Source organism: Oryctolagus cuniculus, chromosome 11, assembly GCF_051225735.1.
Source record: "Oryctolagus cuniculus isolate XC-2025 breed Fujian yellow rabbit chromosome 11, ASM5122573v1, whole genome shotgun sequence".
In the NCBI taxonomy this organism is placed as follows: Eukaryota; Metazoa; Chordata; class Mammalia; order Lagomorpha; family Leporidae; genus Oryctolagus; species Oryctolagus cuniculus.
This window is the reverse complement of record NC_142877.1, coordinates 44,164,150-44,183,601: the sequence shown is the minus strand read 5'-3', so window position 1 is coordinate 44,183,601 and position 19,452 is coordinate 44,164,150. Positions and strand designations below refer to the sequence as shown.

Below are 19,452 nucleotides of genomic sequence, written 5' to 3'. Positions count from 1 at the left end.
GATCCCAGAGTGGACCCGCAGTTGGCATTCGGATTGGGTCCTCCCAACCTAGGTGACCCAGAAAACCAGCTGGGTCCTCAGAGCGTAACCAACGAGAGGCTCTGGTAGCTGTCTTAGCAGAAGAGAAGGCAGAAGGATTTGTTCCTGATTCATGTCTTTACAGCAAGGACACTGTGGAGGCTCGTGCGTGGAGGGAGTGTGTGGACGCTCTCCCAAGCCCTCCGTTGGCACTGACACTGTTGAGTACATCTCTGTTTTCTCATCTGTGAAATGGGAGCAATAATACTACTTTCTTCAAGTGACACTAGAGAGGATAAATTAAAATCATATTTTATTTAAAGAGTATGGCACAGGGCCCAGGAGCCCTCAGTACATTTTAGGGATAATGAGAACTTTTAAAATTAATACTTGCACTGCTCCTCCTGTTACTATTTCAATTTTTATTACTAGTTAAAAATAAGACTAATATCTATCTTCTCTTAATCACATACTGATAAGCTTTTATTGCAAATAAACCATTTTAATTAAAATGCGAGAGTTATGCAACTGTTTGGTGCAACAGTTAAGACACTGCTTGGAAAGCCTGCATCTCATCTCAGAATGCCTGGGGTTAAGCCTCAGCTCCACTTCCAATTCCAGCTTCTGGCTGGATGCAGGGGGTGGCACCAGATGATGGTTCAAGTACTTGAGACCTTGCCACCCATGAGGCCAACTCAGACTGAGTTCTGGGATCCTGGCTTTGCACTGGCTCAGCACCAGCTATTGTGGGCATTTGGGGAGTGAACTAGTGGATGGAAGATCTTTCTCTGCCTGTCTGTCTCTTGCTCACAGTCTCTCTGCCTTTCAAATAAAACGAAAACAAAATCCAGACTCACACACACACCCATAGAGCGACACGATTCAATGCAATGAATCTACTCACATGGAGAAATCGACCGCATGGTTTTATCTGAGAAAAACATCGACTCACCCCTTTTTTCAGGAAAGCACTGATACTTCAGTGCACTGCTGGCCCAGAAGCGCTGCAGGGAGACCTGCTGTGATCTGACCCAAATCCACAGCCCCACTGTGTACCCTGGTCACAGGCATTGTAAGTCTCCAGCAAGATGGCGCTTCTGCACCCCTTCCAGAGATAGTGCACCAAACCTTGGCTCTGTGTGTAGCTGGCTGCCCTGGTTTTGCCGACAGCACAGGGGTCAGCAGCTGCAGGGTCAGCCTGGGCTGTAGCCTACTCCTTAGGAAGGAGGGATGGAGAGGTGTAGACATCCAGGCACGCAGGGGTGCACTGCCTTTTCTACCCATCTCCAGGCCTGGATCCCCATATGCAGGGTTTCTAGCTCCTTGGTCTCTTGCTGGCCTGAGCTTGGCTACTCCCAGGACTGTCTGGGGTCAGACACCCCTGGGTGTAGGGTTCAACACTGCTGTTATTTGCTATGGGATCTTGGATAACTCACTTTTCTAATTTTCTTGTTAAACATTTATATTTATTTGAAGGTGGGGTGGGGCAGGGGAGGGGGAGAGAGAGAGGGATACACATACAACATCTGGATTTGGGCAAAGCTGAGAGCCTGGAACTCCCTCTGGGTCTCCTTTTGGGTGGCAGGGGCCCGGGTATGGAGCCATCACCCTGCCACCACCTCCAAGGGTGCACATTATCAGGAAGCAGAACTGGAACTTGAACCTAGGAACTCCATTGCGGGGTGCGGGCCTCCCAAGTGGCGTGCCGAGTGCCTGCCCCCTCCTGTCTCTGTGAGTCTTCACCTCCTTATATGTCAGGTTGGGACAAGGACCCAGCCTCTCTGGCGATGAGCAGATGAATGCATCCAGAGTTCGTGCTATGCACATTTCCCACAAGGTGACACTCCTGCATGTGTCAGATTGAGCAACCTATCTCAACAGCACAACAACCCAGCAGGTGGATACTCTTATCACCCTCATCTAATGAGCAAGGGAACTGAGGCCTATGGAGGCTAAGTCTCTTCCAGTTCAGGGAGTTGACGTGGGGGAGGCCTGGATTTGAACTTGGAGTTGACATGGGGGAGGCCCGGATTTGAACTTGGAGTTGATGTGGGGGAGGCCTGTATTTGAACTTGGAGTTGACATGGGGGAAGCCTGGATTTGAACTTGGAGTCGACATGGGGGAGGCCTGGATTTGAACTTGGGCGGTCAGTCTCCAGAAACACAGAAGACCTAGCCTGGTGCCTGGTGCTTGCAACACTTCAACACAAGAGGAGTAACAGCCAGGAACAGTCTGCCTAGGGCTGGGATCAGAGCAGAACATCTTAAACACCTGCCTTGGTTAAAATGCAGAGAGGTAGCGTTTCAATAAAATCCATTTTCATGTACGTGAGATTACTGATGTGCACAATCCCTTAATTGCCATAGAAATTAAGGAAATAGATCTTAGCTTGATATACTTGCTTTTAAAATAGAAAAATGTAGAGCCGCCTTTTCTTTTTTTCTTTTTGATGGCATCTAAAAAGGGTCTCTGAGGTCCCCTTCCTTGCACCCTTCATGTGAATATAAGATTACTCCTAGCTGGGGGTTCTCCTGAAGTTATCTGCCAGGACACAATTTACCAGACTCTGGTGTTAAGTGGGCCCCCAGGGTGGGGTGTCTGTTCAGTGTCTGCTGAACTGGCAGGGTCTGGAGCTGGTGTATGGAGAGACTAAGGGGCTGGGAAGACCGACCCCCATTTGTGAAGAAGTGGCACACTTCTCACCCTGATTTCCAGAAAGCCTCCCTGGTCCCTTCCTCCTGGCCCCTCCCTGGCCTGGACAGGTGGCACCAACAGGTTCACCCTGCCATCCATGCTCAAAAGAAGCCAAGCATTCCATAGGGATACCCTGAATTCTGTCTCTGGGCTCATCTCAGGGAGTGCCTGGTTGTTCCCCTCAATCTCTCCTCCTTGTCCCTGAAACAGGGTTGAATCTCCCCAGAGAGTGAATGGAGACCAATGACAGAAGAAGTTGAACAAAATCCATTAGAGGCAGCCCTGGGAACCCAGGGCAGGGGCACGGGAGGCTTGTATCTTAGGAACTGGTGTCAGGGACTCAGATCACCAAAGTCCCACACCACACCGCAATGCCTCCAGGTCTGGGAGGGGGGTACACATATCTGTGGGTTGGAAAGGAGTCTTGGTTCTACACTGAGATGTCACCTTGCTTCCCACTCAGAGACGACCCCCTGTGTAGCCAGTCTAAAACTTTTTAACATAATTAATTAATTTGAGAGGCAAAGTTACAGAGAGAGGGAGAGACAGAGAGAGGTCTTCCACCCAGTAGTTCACTTCTCAAACGGCTGCAAGGGCCAGAGCAGGGCCGATCCGAGGCCGGGAGCCAGGGGCCTCCTCTGGGTCTCCCACATGGGTGCAGGGGCCCAAGCACTTGGGTCATCTTTTGCTACCTTCCTAGATGCATTAGCAAGGAGCTGGATCAGAAGCAGAGTCCTGGGACTGGAATTGGTGCTCTGATATGGAAGGCTGGGCCTCAAAAGTGGTGGCCTAACCCAATGCACTACAACACTGACCCTTGATCCAAGCTTAAGACTGCCATTTAAATACAGAGTTTTATTTCCCCTGTAGGAAGGAACAGTGGGGTCAGGAGGTCACACGTCTTGTCTCACATGTATCAGAGGAGACTGGACCGGAGAAGTGCAGTCATATTAAAACAAAACCCAAAGGAAATCCAAACCCATCCACGTTCCCACACTTGTTCCCCCATGTCTCCCATTTTAAAATTGCAAACTGAGTCTGGATGGATTAGCAAGGAGAACGAGGGTATGTCGGGAGCACACTGACCTTGGCATAAAGGTGTCCCTAATGCTCCTACAGCCTGGCATGACCTGATAAAAATATCCAAGCGCTAGCTGCACCTGCCGTGGGCAGGCACAAGGCATGGGAGAAAGGGCAGGCAGAGAATATGGTGGCCAAGCCTCCTGATGGCAGAAGGTGCAGACTGCACTGCTCATGTCCTGCCACACCAGAGGCTAAATCAGGACCCCTGGGAGTCCACGGAGCCCCCGTGCACCTGCTGCAATTGCACAAAGACTGGAGATGGGGAGGATTCAGTGTCACAGGATCCAAGGTCCTAGATGGAACTGGTCACTGCCTTTACACCCAGCGCCACCAACAGGACTCTCAGCTGCGTGGTGGGCGAGGCTGTGAGGGGGCAAGAGTCGCAGAGCAAAGGCAACCAACCAGAGTCGCTGGTTCAAAAAGAAACCCTTACAGAAGCTTTCCCAAGTTTCTGGATCTGCCATGCAACGGGTGACTTCAGAATACGTTGGCTCAGAGGCCAGCTCCTCTCTGAAAACAAACCATAGCCAACGTGTATCTGTTAGGAGAGTCGATGACTGCTCCTTGGCCTATTCCAAACTCAGGACAAAACTCCCAGTGTTTTCCACGACTGATCTCGTTCCATCGCCCCGCATTTCCCATTCATCAGCCAATCCTCTTGGTGTCGCCTCCACGAAATGTTCTATCCCCACCAACCTCTCCCTATTTTCTCTGTTGCCCAAAGCTCCTCTCCACCCTCACCACAGCCTTCTGCCACAATGTTGCTCCTGCAGGGTCCTTTCTCCATTGAGCCCCTGGGAGTGATTTTCTCAAAATACAACAACTTGCCCAAGGTCACTCTGCAGTCTGAGCTCGCCACTGGCTGCCCCTTCTGTATGCCACACTTGCTCCTGTCGCTACAGCCACTTTTCTATCCACATGGGTCTTCACATGGAGTCCCTGAGACGACTTCCTTGGCCATCACGGTTCGCTCGCTGCTCCTCCTCCTTTCCCACCAATCACTTGCTATCCCATTGCCCAATGCATTTCCTCCAGGAACTTTCTTTCCTTTTACTTGATCACTTTCTGGCTTGCACGCTCTTTGCCTCACTGGCCTATGAACCCTGGCAGGCAGGAATGTTTCCTGTCTGGCTCACCTCTGTAATACTCTGTTGTGCACTTAATCAGCAGTGAACAGAAGTCCACAAAAAACCACTGATTCTGCTTCATGAATCTTTCTCACGTTCTGCTCGAAGAATTTCCACTGTTGCAATCCACCTTGTCTTTGGCGACAGCTTTTGATGTACCTCCACCCCTCCATCCATCTGACCACCTAGGCACCTGTCCAATCATTCCTGAATATGTGTGTGTGTGTGTGTGTGTGCGCATGTGTGTGATGCACCAGACTACAGGTCTGGTGCAAACTCCCTCCTCCTCCCACCCTCAGTCAAGTGAAACCAATCAGAGTCCCTTAGAGATGACTTAGTGAGCACTCTTACCAAAGGTCCACACTACTCTTCCTGCTGCAGGTGCAGCGGAGACAGGCAGAGACAGCCGGGCTCCCAGGGAGCTGGCAGAAAAGAGATTCCCTACCCTTCTGTAGGCACCACATTTTATCACGCAGGGGCTGGCTGGCCACTCCCATACACTGTCCCATGGTTCTTGGCATTGCTGCCTTCTTACTGTAGCTCCTGAGGCTAGTGGGCCAGCATTAGTGTTTCCAGGGGCCAGAGCTGTCTGGCTGCATGGATGGTGTGTTCCCTCCCCTCAGAGTGACTGATGTTCAAAGCAGCACCTGAGTCAGAGGCCTTGTCTTCACAGGGCAGGGTGTAGTGGCTTCCCCTCCCCCATTGCATTAACTATCAGTCCTTCCAGAACTACCTTCCTTGGAGGCTCTTTAGGAAAGACTTCCTCCTCTCTCATGCACTCTCTGCAGCCCTTATCATGCTTCATTTTTTTAAAGCATTGATTTCCATGTGACATAATGTTATCTTCTCCATATCTCATTTTTCAGTATATTAATGTCTCACTCTGTTTCCACCCATCCACCCATCCATCCAATTTCCCACCTCCCAGTCAATGGTCTTTGTTGGTATTTCACACCCCAGAGCCCACTTCTAAATGTCATTTGCCACTTGTGTCCCTCCAATGCCTGGGAGAGCAGTGCCTGATGTAGAGGAGGCATTTAGTAAATATTTGTTAAGTCGATGAATGAGCTTACTGCACATAGAAGGAGGATAATAGACACTTCCCCCCCAGAACACAATCAATGCATTATTGCCCTGGCTTTAAATTCACAGATGACAAAGACGAAAGTCACCTTTCACTGATGTCACTGTGCAAAGTCAGTCCTGCAGCTCTAAGTGTGGCTAGCTCCGGGTCTCAGGTGTTTGCCTATGGCTCCCACCGTGGACACTCCAGCTGCAGCTGCTTGGACCCGAGACATGGAGTTGGTCTGTTGTGTCACTGTCTGTGCAGGGGTGCTCCTGGCTGTAGCGTTTGCTATGCTGCTCTACATGAGTGCTTGTGACTTCCCTTCAACCATGCGAAGCCTCTCAGTGACATTCTGCATGGGATGAGTTATGCGGCCAGGCCGGGGGTTCTTCATGTCCCCTGGTTTGGTCTGCAGGCTCTGCCTGTTCCTAAAGTGCAGGTGTGGAGGGGATGGGGTCTCTGTGCCCTGTGCTGGGGGGGGGGTACTGGGTGTACCTGGCAGCTTTCACAGAGCTCTGGGGTAGATTATATGGCCCAAGCTCTCCTTCCAGAAGGACAGGGGTTCAGCAGACACCCCACATACTCCAGAGAGGGGAAGGAGGCACTGGATGGCCCATCTATCCCTGCTCTCCCCTCCAGGCTCTTCTGTTTCCTGGGTGAGCTGGGTTGGATGTTGATAGGAAGGCACCAAGCTGTGAAGGAGGGGTGAGAGTGGCTGCATTACAGAGGGGAGCTCAGGTCCAGATGGAGGCATTGAGCCTGGCTCCAGAGAGAACCTGCCACTTCCACGCTGCCAGCTGCACCTCTGCAGCTCTCAGCACTTCCCAACCCACTGCTGCTGTGACTGCCATGGTACCGAACCTCTCTGGGCCTTGGTCTCCCCCTTTTGTAAATGCTGTGCACCCCAGAGGTTATTGTGAGGATCCAACAAGTAGAAAGCTGTAAGACGACCAGCACCCGGCACAAGGGAAGCACCACAGCTGTGTCTGCTGAAGAGAAACATAAATGAAGCAAGCATCTGCCAGCCAGACCGGCTGCATCTGTCCTCACTCCAGCTCAAGTTCAGCCACCTGTCAGGGTAGAGGGTCTGGCTGCCCATGGTCTGTCCTTCTGTTTCTACTCAGGGCTGGCTGGGCTTTGGTTCAATGTGGCACAAGCCCACAAGACAGATTTCCACTAGGAGTCTCCTTGGCTGTGCTAGGAGGCAAGATGGGTGGGTGGGGCAGTGCACCCTGGAGAGAAAAGACATCTGTGCCCCACCATTGCTCTTGTCTGGGGGTGGTGCTCAGCTGTTCTAAGGCGCTGGGTGCCTTGTGCACAAAAAATGTGTTACCAGCACCAGGGACGCTCTTGCCTAGGAGGTAGGGAGTGGTCTGACACTCACTTCGAAGGAGCAACGTGAGACTTAATTACACGGAAGGAACATTCGTCCCAGCTGCCAGGGACTCTTGCTTTGCTGCTCACATTTCTAGAAGGATGCGTACTGGATTTCAGTTAGTGCTGTGTTCAGGCCCCCTGGATGAAGAGGAAGTGAGCTCTTCACTTTCTTCCACACAACGGGAGAGTGCTGTTACCAAGGACCACACTTGCAAACCCGGGAGTCAGTAACACAATGGATTAAACCATTGCCACTGTCACTCCAAGTCATTTCTGGTGGCCTCCCCTCCATTGACTGGGAAACAGCAGTGCATTGGACAGAAGGTCTCAGAGGAGTGGGCACATGCAATGATTTAGAGACTGCAGACAACGGAATAAGAACAGGAAAAAAAAAATCCCAGTTAAGCAATGGGCAAAGATTTGAAGACTTCTGACCAAAGATAATGAAAACTAAGTATCTGAAAAGAGGTTCAACCTCATGGCTTGGGAGGGAAATGAAAAGTAAAACCCCAGTCAGGTTGGATGGACAAAATTACAGCAGAATAAAACCAAACCAAAAGGATAATATCAAGGGCTGGTGACAATGCAGAGTAACCAGAATCTCACACAATGTTGGCAAGAATACAAGCAGATTCAGCCACTCTGAGGTGCTGTTGCATGGCTTCTTACAAACATATTTACCACATCGCCCAGTAATCCCACTCGTAGGTTATCTCAAAGGAAATGAGAACAGATGTTCACACAAAGACCTCTGGCTGACATGTGTGTATTTTGTGTGTGTGTGTGTGTGTGTGTGTGTGATACCTGACCAGGCAAAGCAGCTCCCGAGGCTGCACATCATTATGCATAGGTTTTGTCCTACAGCCATTTTTTCCTGCTTTGAATGATAACCAGGAAACCCAAAGCTGCTCAGGTGAGATGCCGGTGGTCAGATTTCTTGCTCTGGGGAAAGGGAAGAAATGGGTGGGTGCTTCTTGGTTAACTTCAGCCAGTGGGGAGGAACTCTAGTTCCTTTAACGCAATAATTGGCTAAAGTATGGTTCGGGGAACCTGAGTTGGCCCAATCAGGCTTTTATATTTTCCTTTATTTATTTGTATTCATTTGAAAGGCAGAGAGACACAGAAGGTGTGGGGGGGGTGGAGGAAGAAGGAGCAGGGGAGAGGAAGGGGGAGAAGGAGAAGGAGGTAGGGAAAAGGGGAAGGAGAAGTTGAATAAAGAAATCTTCCACCCACTGGTTCACTTCTCAAATGCCTACAACATCTAGGGCTGAGCTGGGCCACAGTCAGGAGCCTGGACATCCATGTGGATCTCTCACAAGGGAGTTGGGGACCAAACTCCTTGAGTCAGTATCTGCTGCCTCCCAGGGTGCACATGAGCAGTAAGCTGGAATTGAAAGTGGAGTTGGCATAGAATGACAATTGCTTTAAGTGGCACTCCAACCTCAGAATCAGCCCTTAAGACACTCTGGTCTGGTTAGAAAGTCCAGAGAGAGCATCTCAGGCATGGAAAGCCAAGACACTCTGGAAAAAATGTCCTACATAAAGGTCCCCTGTGGGTGAGACCCCAGTGGAAAGAAGGATGTACTTTTCTCTGAAGGGAGGAAAGAACTTCCACTTTGCTTATGGCCTTTGTCGAGCTAGTGGATCCAAAAGGCTTCCATAGCCAAGGCAGTTCATGTCAAGAGCCTTGGGTGATCACTGATGTCATACATAAGAGTGTTATAGAGTGTTATTTGTTAAATAAACAACAGGAGTCACTGTGTACTAACTTCCCATGCAGGGCCTCTGTCCCCAAAGAGTTGTACCATGAGACTTAATAGTAAAACTTGTTTTCAAGAATTACTTCCTTTTAGTGTATTAAATGGAGGTTATTATTGTGTCTCATAGCTATAGTTATGTGTAAGAGCTCAAAAAGATGTATCATCCTTGGGTTCTTCTTTAAAGACAATTAAGTTTCTCAAAGGAAAGAAGGGGGAGGAAGAGGGGAAAAAGGTGAAATAACCTTGGAGAACCAATAACATAGAACAGCCCTTGTCTGGCCTGTTGAGGAAGAGTTTTCTCAGGGTTTTTTTTTATCTCATTCTTTCTTTTTTCCTTTCTTTCTCTTTCTCAGACAAAACAGGAGAGGGAGGAGGGGGGCAGGTGGAATGGGTGGGAGGGCGGGTATGGTGGGAAGAATTACTATGTTCCCAAGGTTGTTATTTATGAGATACATACAAATAAAAAAAAAGTGGAGTTGGGACTCAAACCCAGGCACTCAGATATGGGATGTGGGAGTCCCAAGCAGGGTGTTAACTCCTGCACCCAACACCTGTACCCTGATTAGGCTTCTGTGTGATGATGCCAGGCGAAGGGTTATAGGTGGGGTGAGCAAGCACCTGTTCTCTTTCTCTTCCCTGACAACATGGGAGGCTGGAACCTGCTCTGGAGCCACCTTCTGCTATGAAGGAAAACTACTCAGAGAAAGGAGACAGAGCAGATTAGAGACAAGAGAATCACAACAATGGGACAAGAGCCTCAGTCAAACCATACCCGATATGCATTCTCGTTTTCATGTTCCAGAGGCACAAATACGTTGCCTTCATTTCAGAAGCCCGTTAGAGTTGTGGTATTCTGTTTCCTGAAACTAAGCTTCCTGGTGAGTCTAGAACTGGATCTGAGAATGGATCTGACTGCAGAAGAGCATTTCAGGGACAAGACAACCCAGGAACAAGCTCTACAGCCAAAGTCGAAGCAAACTCAGAGGCCTGGAACACAGATGCAGAGGCACTGGGGACAGAACAGTGCAGAGCTAGGCGGGGAGCAGCACGTGGACTCTGGGCCTGAGAGCAATGCATTTCTCAGGGGCAGGTCCACTGTGGGGCCTTTCAGAACCTGCCTGTGAGGGAGTCTGCCTTGAGCAGACGGCCGGTCATAGGATGGGGCCATCCAGGGAGGGTCACATATGCCACTTGGGCCACCTGCTAGAGGGTAGCCTCTCACTCAGGGGCCAGGATTGATCTGAGAATCTGAGCAGAGCTGAGCTGGCCCTGGGGGGTTCAGCAGGTGCAGCTGCTCTTCTAATCCGGTGGGTGTGGGGCTGGGATCTGCACTCCCAACAGGCCATCTGCCTCCAACACAGGAAGCCTGCAGAGCACTCTGGAAGAGACTCTGTTTTCCTGGATACACCAGGATCCAACAGATCCAGCAGAAAAGCAGCCTGCTTCCCAAGTGGGGTATTCTGCCACACCTCTCTCTTGGTTTCTACAGATACCACCAGCTCTCCCTGGCTCCCTCATCTCTCTCTTTATGGTGGGTCAGTATGCCAGCCTCTATTTCTAGGTCTGGTCACCAGTGTTTTCAGCCTTCCTCATCTCCAGCCTTTTGAGGGTGTCTGGATGCTCCTCAGAATAGGAACATGATAGGCCAAATGTTGAGTTTTGTCTGGGGAGCCACAAACTGGCAGCAAGGTTTCAGGGAAAACTGGGAATGTCTATAGGTCTCCCACCAAGTTCATCAGCCAGAATCCTCAATTTGTTGGATGGGAGCAAAGGCCTAGCTGTGGGAGATGCCATCTTATGGGAAAAGAAGTTTCTAGGGGCCAGCACCATGGTTCACTTGGTTAATCCTCCGCCTGCGGCACTGGCATCCCATATGGGTGCTGGGTTCTAGTCCCAGTTGCTCCTCTTCCAGTCCAGCTCTCTGCTGTGGCCCAGGAAGGCAGTGGAGGATGGCCCAAGTACTTGGGCCCTGCACCCGCATGGGAGACCAAGAAGCAGCACCTGGCTCTTGGCTTCGGATCAGCGCAGCACCAGCTGTGGCGGCCATTTTGGGGGGTGAACCAACAGAAGGAAGACCTTTCTCTCTGTCTCTCTATCTGTCAAAAAAAAAAAAAAAAAAGCTTCTAGCTGCACCCTGGTGTCGGGGGTGCTGAACACCTCAGCATCCATCTTGGGGGTCCTGCTCTCCATTGCTCTGCCCATTCTTTGCATTGCCCCAGATTCTAGACCCCAAACTTTGAACACACAGACAAAAATCTAAGACTAATCACAGAAATGTACTAATAACATCTGGAGATTTTCAAACCATAGATTCCCCATATGGCAAGAGAATGGATTTTACAGTCAGCAGATGTGGGCTCAAATCCAGTCTTAACTCCCTCCCAGCAAATCCCTACCCCCAGCCCCACCAGCTCCTGGCCTTGTATCAATATTGTTGCCTGTCAGTAAGGTTGATACTGTATTTAAATTCAGTGGTTACATTTCTACAAATATGTATAGCGATTGGAGCGTGGGGTCTTCATATTAAAGAACCTTAACAAACAGTAGCTCCTATTTTCAGCTGTAGAAGAAATTCTCTAAATTCAAGATGCTCTGGTGCCAGACTCTTACCGCTGTGCCTGGTACTCACACTCTTGTTTCACTCAGAGGAGCCGAAGATGAGATCCAACAGGTTGCTTCGCCTAAAGCCTCAGCCTTGAGTTTGCAACAAATGCTTCATGGAACCCCCTCGTATCTCCCTGCTTTTACTATCTCGGCTAGCCCCAATGGCTCTCTGCCTGGGAGTGTTCTCTGGACACCAAAGCCCACCATGGCTGTGCCCAACAAGCTGGAGTGCTGGGGAATTAATGTCCCTTAAGAGACATTGTTAACCAGCCAATGATAGAAGTTGGCACACAAATGCCCCTGCTTCCCTGTGCCTTCCATGAGTTAACTTAGCTGTCTGTGCTCTAAGCTGCCTTCCTGTTCCCATATAAGATTTAAATCCCTGTTGCCCAGAAGGTCACCTTGCTCTCAGCACACTTTCTGTGCTGCCTTCTCTTCCCTGATCTAACACCTATCCTGTCTCCCTGGTATTTCCTGGGGTCACCTTTTAAATAAACTACTTGTGCTTGAGTCCTGCCTTCAAATCTTCTCCTGGGGAAACCCAAAGGAAGGAGGGTCTGGATCCAGATGTGCAACCGCTGGGTGCTGCTTGTTCCTGGACAGTTGATCATTGAAGAAAAGCAAAATCCAGCTTGCCAAAGAGCATTTTGTGGATGCTGGGCAGCTGATGTGGGTGCTCTCTATTAAAAACTGGGACCATCTGCTGGTTTGTAATAACTGGAATATGAGAGTCCTAATCTGGGATGTAGATAAACTGTTTACTCTGTTTGTGGTTATGTATTGCAAGCTTACCATGCGCAGAAGAGTGGATTTAAATTCCAAAGTACATTGTTTTATGAAATTGGCACGAAGTCCTTTCAACACAATAACGTGAAATACATTAGCGACATTAGCTGCAGCTTGAATCTGGTGTTTTCTCTTTGTTGTTCTTATTCTTTGCTTTTAAATAAAGAAAACTTGAAGGACCACTGCCCTGGAAACGTTTTGTGGGGATGCCAAGAACCACTCTCTAAACCACTTTCAAAGAAGCAATTTCCTTCTCGTCCCATAAAACTTCCCAAAGCACCTTAGGCAGATGCTGTAGCACTGGGCATGTTTACAAACTGCGGATGCAACAGACATTTAATTACATGGAATTCATCAAAACCCTAACAGAGACAGAAGCTCAAACCTTACAGCTTAATTAAACTTTAATTTCAGATGGGTTACCCACTTGGTCACGTGCTGGCCTGCCTGCCCTAATGGGTTAGAGAGGCTCCTGGTGGGGGTTGGCATATCCAGCAATGCTAAGGGAGGCCCAGGTTGCATTTGCCAATCCCTTCAATTCCAAATCTCCAGCCTTGGCCATCACATTCTATGGCACCTGCTCTGTCGTCTGTGAGGGCTTCTCAATGCATGAAGCTGGGTAGCTTTCATTCCTTACTGACCCCACTGACCAGACTGCACAGAGGCAAGGGACCGGTCCTGTGACATCCTCCTTCCAACAACTCTCCTCAGCTTCATTTTATTTAGGAGACCTTCTCCCTGACCTTCCCCTTCCATTCCCTCCATGTGTTCTGTAGCTGTTAAGTAAGCTGTGGACATCCATCACTGTCAATTTCCACCAACTAGCTGGTCAAATAATCACAGTGGTGTAGGGTAGAATTTGGAAGTGAGAACTCTCAACCTTGGGTTCTGAGTGTTGGCGATGGTGTCCAATTTCAATGACTTATCCCACAGGCCAGGGACTCATAAGGTTGAACACGCCATGGGAACACTGGGAAGTAGGCACGCTTATACTCATGCCAGGGATGAGACAACTGAGGCTTAGAGAATGGATGTATCTCCTGCAGGTAGAGTCAGGATTCAAAGCTGGACCAGTCTGATTCCTTAGCCCATGTTTTTTCCAAACATCATTTTGCTTCCTTGGCAATCCAGGGACTCTGTGAAATCCAGAGAAAGTAGGCTGCAGGGCCTTGGGCATGTCCGAGTGGGCACAGGACAAAGCAAGCCAGCAGGACGGGCTGGCTCTGAGATTCATCACATGGGCTGTCTCTAACCACAACCATGGTTGTTGCTTCTCACCGAGGTCATGTGGTGCTGTGAGATGGGCCAATGAAGACCTCACAGAGGGAGTCGAGTGACAGGTGCCAGTTGGGACGTTTGGGTGACGTTTGGGACACCACGTACCTTTTGGGCTGGTGTTCTACTCAAGCTGCTGCTTGCACTGATTGCGGATGAGTGATGAGCCACACGTGCCTTCACACCATTTCACAAGTAATCAGCTGCGTGGTCCTGAGTCGACACTGCCCAGTCATTTGTCTTCATGTCTTTGCATTCTCACTCCCCCTCTTTGGGCTTGCTTTTGAGTCAAGCTGCAGGTAGAAATGCCTAATGCACTAATGACAACACTAATCGCAGCCAGGCTAATGACCATGCTGCTAGCAGTGACGACGCTAATTACCAGCTGCTGACAGCAACAGGATCCTCTGTTGGATGTGATGTCTCATGGAGAAGGTGCCCAAGCAGAGCAGAGCCAGGGGCTGCCAAAGGCACCTAAGGCAGCGACGGAGACTCAGATGGTGGATGTTGTTCTTATTTACTTATTTTTAAAAGATTTATTTTATTTACTTGAAAGAGGAGAGGGAGATCATATTAAAGATTGAAAAAAAGGGGGGGGGCATGCAGTGGCATGCATTAGTAGGTAAAGCCTCTGCCTGTGGCACTGGCAAGCTCTATGGGTGCTGGTTCGTGTCCCAGCTGCTCTACTTCCGATCCAGCTCTCTGCTATGGCCTGGGAAAGCAGTGGAAGATGGGCTAAGTTCTTGGGTCCCTGTACCCATGTGGGAGACCCAGAAGAAGCTCTGGCTCCTGGCTCTGGGTTGGCCCAGCTCTGGTTGTTGTAGCCATCTGGGGAGTGAACCAGTGGATGGAAGACCTCTCTCTATGTCTCTCCCTCTCTCTGTCTATAACCCTACTTCTCAAATGAAAAAATATATAAATCTTTTAAAAAAAACCTGGAAAACACCATATTAAGAGTATACAAAATGTAAGACAAGAGACCATTGAGCATAAGGATGAGAACGAAGAGAACACTCCGTCTAGTGAGCTGGCAGAGCTCAATCCCCATGTACAGAGACAGCTGTAGAAGGAAGCCCTGCACCTGAGGGCCCTAAAGCTGATCCCTGGCCATATCAAAGTATCCCTGTGCCTGCACGCAGACAGACCAGCAGTTATGAAAAATGGACAGCGGAGAACAGCAAGGGTGCACCTGCATATTTCTGCATGGACACCCTCGAGTGTGTGTTAGGGAAGCAAGCAGCACAGGTACCCCTGGTTGGCTGCTGAAAGATGGGTGGCCTAGCACAGGGTATGTGACAAGGTCGCCAGGAGCCTTCCCCTACTCTCACAGGAGCCAGGGGCCAGCAGGACCCCGCTTAGCCTGCATGGAGGCTGCAGGTCAGGTGAGACGGGTCACTGGTTTCCCCTCCTGCGTAAAAGGCAAAGTAGTTCCTGGAAATCACTTTTTCTAGAAGGTGCCATCTTCGGCATTTGGGTTGCATTGCTTCTGAGTAAAATTGCATCTTAGTCTGTTTCCCAAGACCCAGTCATTTATAAAGACTAAAGGTTCGCTTAGCTCACGGCCTAGAGGCTGGGAAAGCCAGGGGAATGAGACTGGCATCAGGCAAGGGCCTTGCAACATGGGGATGGGCGCCCCAGGGTGACAGAGCCAGGCGCTAGCTCAGGCCTCTCTTCCTCTGCTTATCATAACCTCACAACCTCATCTAATCGCAAAGGCCCCGCCCCCAAATGCCATCAACAGATGAGTTTGCAGATTAAGGTTTCCAAAGAGATGAGCTTTTGGGGGACATGCTCAAACCCTAGCACAATCTTATAAAGAAATGAGGACTTCCAGAGCTGGTAGAACATCTGAAAACCCACCAGCCCCCAGCTGCCGCCTTAGCCTGCTGCACCACCGTTAGCCAGCGTTCTCACACCTGCATGGCCGCAGAGCCTTGTCCCAGGCCCGTGAGCAAACAGAGCCCAGTGTTCACAAGGCACACAGGCCCCACGACACCCTCTGTCCATGGAGCAGTCTCCACGGGTGGCAGACGGCAGGGTCCCCTCATGATCCCCCCAGCATGCAAAAGCTAATGTGGGGGTAAAACGCTCCATGGCTGCAGAAAAAGAAAAGGCTCCTCTCAAACTGTGATGGCTGAAAATTTCTTTTCACAGGAAGAGTCTCTTTCCCCAGCTCTCTTTCTCATTTATCTATTTCTGCCGAGGCCAAACCATGTCTAAAACAGTTCTGGTCATTCTGGTTCGGATCAGTGACTTATGAAAAATGAATGGGACAGCTTCTCATTTGTCACCCGTGTCTCTCAGGCTGCTTAGAGTTAGTGATGTGGACACCCTGGGGAGTCTAGACTCCATCTGAGTCGTGGTGGTGCATCAGTGTCCAGTCCAGAAGGAACCCCCGATCACCTCTGCCCAAGACCACGGGCTCCAGTACGAGTTGGATTCTAGCCAGTGCCCTGAACTCTTCCACACTGTTGGGAATGTAAACGAAGGCAAGCATTGTGGAAGACAGTATAGAGGACCCTCAAACCAAAACAGAACTACTAACTCACCTAGAGTACAAAAAATGTGATGTATAGGAATGAAACTGGTATTTTGAGACTTGCTCATCGCTTTCTGGCCCTTGTCTATACTCTTGACGAACAGTGGTTTTTCCACTTACTACTTGTTGAACTCTTTATGTAGAGGAGGGTTCAGTGAATGCTTATAAAATAAATGGAAAGTATGTCATTGTAGAAATTAAAAGAAAAAATAAGAAAGGAAGAGGGAGGGTGGAGTGTGGGCAGGAGGGAGGGAAGGGTGGGCGGTATCATTATGCTCTTAAATCTGTGTTCTGAATTGTATGAAATCTGTTCACCTTATATAAATAAAAAATCACAAAAGAAGATGCGAAATGAAATATTTCCTTTATAGAAGGGGTTTTAAATAACCTATTGGCTAGACTTACACAGCTAGAACAGTCATTATTTTATCTTCATTCTTTTATTCTAGTAAGATCTGCCTCCATGACTTACGTTTTTATATCTATTGTCTATTAGTATATTATCCCAAGTCCATTAGGTACGTGAACCCAATGTATGAACCAGAATTGTCATTAAAGCTTTATTAAATTAAAAAAGAACTATTTATTATATATATTATATTATATCATAATAATATATTCCAGCAATCTCAGGACTGGGTATGCAGCCCCAGGAGCTGACAGTGTGGCAAAGAGACATCTACACTCCCCTGTTGGCTGTGGCACTGCTCACAGCAGCCAAGATATAGAATCGGCCTGGGTGCCCACCGACAGAGCGGTGGATAAGGAAAAGGGGACATACAGATGCAATGGAGTGCTATTCAGCCACCAGAGTGAAATTCTGTCACTTGTGAAAACACGGATGGAACAGGAGGACATGATTAAGTGAGAAAAGGCACAGACAAGTAGACCTGGCACGTTCTCGCTCCGACATGGAAACTAAATAATGCTTATCTCACAGCACAAGAGTGGAAAGGTGGCTTTCTGGGGTTGGGAAAGTCAGTGTGGAGTGGAGGATGCTGATGAGAAGGTGTGAAGGGATAGAAGGGATGACCCACTTCTCCGTTCTGTGGCCCAGTAGGCTATCTATGGCTGTCTTAAAAGAGTTAGTAAAGAGAACTTGGAATACTCCCAACACAAAGAAAGAGTAAGTGTTTGTGGTGACGGATACACCCATCACCCTGACCTGTCACGCTCTGTATACACATACTGAAATTTCATATTCTACCCCATAGACACATATGATTACTAATGAAAAGTAAGTGAAGTGAAAGTGAATGAAAAGTATTCAAAGTGACACCTTGTCACATTCCACCATCACCGAGGGACGGTCAGTCTTACCTGCCCTGCGAAGAGCCCACAGACCCCAATGATGCACAGGATATTGAACACAGCGGAGCCCACGATGGTGCCGACGCCCACGTCTCCCTTGGTGATGAAGACCCCTGGAATACAGGTGCACGTCAGCTTGGCTCTGGGTGCCAGGGGCTTGGTGGCCTTTTGTAGGCATTAGGTTGCACTGGGGATCTATAGGATTGGAGGGAGTATTCGGCTCTGCTGTCCCACAGGAGCAGCGGCCTTGAGTCTGGGGCAAGTTCAAGCACAGTGAGAGTAGCATGACAACAGCTCCCAGTGGCACAGTGGAGTACCAACAGAGCAACCCATCTTGGGGCCACTGGGTCCCACGTCCCATCCGTGGCAGATGATCCCCAGCCGGGGACTGTCTGACCCTTGCGCCCTTTCCTTCTAACAGCAAAGGAGTGGGGTGTCCCCCAGTCATCACCTACCTATGACCGACGTGAAGAGCTCTGGGGCTGAGCTGCCTGCCGCCATGAATGTCGCCCCAGCCACATCTTCACTGAGGTGCAGACGCTACAGAGGAGCAAAGACAGAGCACAGGTGAGTAGGATTCCACCTGGGAACACAGGTGACTGTGACTCCCGGGACCCCAAGCCCTGAGAAGCTGGGGCCTCAGTGAGAGGAGGGCTGACAGGTCTTGGCGGCCAGGCTCAGCCCCTCCCAACCTACCCCTCCTCCACCCCGCAGAGCTGGGCCACTCTGACCAGGCCAAGGGAGGGGAATGCATGTCCTCGAGAGCTCTGAGTTCCTGATATGGGGGTCCCCAGCCCCAGTGCCCCCCAGGGCTGCGAAGGTGACAGGGGCCACAGAGGGGTGCTATGAGGCCACAGGGGCCAGTGGGACCAAGGCAAAGGTCATCAGTGCTGCTTTGTTCCCCCAGTCTTGCCAGAAGGGCTGACATTTAAATAAATGCCAATAACCCAGATTTGTACGCAAAGCATCGCTACTTTTTGTCCTATTATGCCGATTCCCAGAGAAGAAGGTCTCACATAATTAGTGTGTCAGCCTCCATTCCAGGATGCTATGGAGGCTTTTGGGAGGATGTGTGTGCATGTGAGGGTCACCTCTTGAAACCCACTCCCCATCCTTGCAGTCTGTGAAACCCACGGCTGGGAGAGTGCGAGTGGGCAAGAGCGTGCTGAGACATTGTCTCCAGGCTACCCCACGCGTCAAATCAAAAAGCAATTTGAAGACAAGACAAATACACATTAGAGACTGGTTAGCATGGTCGGCCAGCTCCCTCCTGGCCGTCCAGCCAAGGAGATGCCAGGTTTGGAATGCCACCGTCCCTTGTCCTGGCGGCACCTGCCACTGCTGCACTTCCTAGCTCAGCCATGGAGGGGCAGCATGGGCCTGGTGCAGGCCACTGGCTTTGCTGGCTGACCAGCAACAGGCTGCAGTGGGAGCCCTACACGTGGATATGAATGAGGGATCTTGGGTGCCTTGGCTCTGGACTCAACTGCTAAACCCCAGATGGGTACAGAGGAGACCCTACGGAGGAGGTGCTGTCAGCTTAACTTTGGAACCTGTGGCTGTGAGCATCCCCCAGCCTCACCAGGCAGGGAATCTGGGAGCAAGACAGCAAATGCATTGCTCACAGCTCTGGTTCACCAGCAGCGACCATGAGCCCTGCCGCGCTGTGGTTCTGTCCGCCGGCTCTGAGGGTCTTAGCTGCAGACTCCAATCCTTAGGCTGCTGCCAGGTGTTCCGGCTCCTTCAATGGTCACTTTGCTTCCTCCTGCAAGTCTGTTTCCTTGCCTCTGCCTCATTCATTCCAGCCCTGG

At 49.9% G+C, this 19,452-nt stretch overlaps 1 protein-coding gene across 1 annotated transcript in view; it reads right to left on the bottom strand.

Annotated features, from left to right (window-relative positions):
- Positions 1-19,452, bottom strand: part of SLC24A3 (solute carrier family 24 member 3) — a 527,286-nt gene that overhangs the window by 107,872 nt on the left and 399,962 nt on the right. The window contains exons 5-6 of the mRNA XM_002710947.6: positions 18,097-18,181; positions 17,651-17,754 (exon numbers count right to left, since the gene is read on the bottom strand). Coding sequence (XP_002710993.3) covers positions 17,651-17,754; positions 18,097-18,181 — 189 coding nt within the window. The remainder of the gene's footprint in view (positions 1-17,650; positions 17,755-18,096; positions 18,182-19,452) is intronic.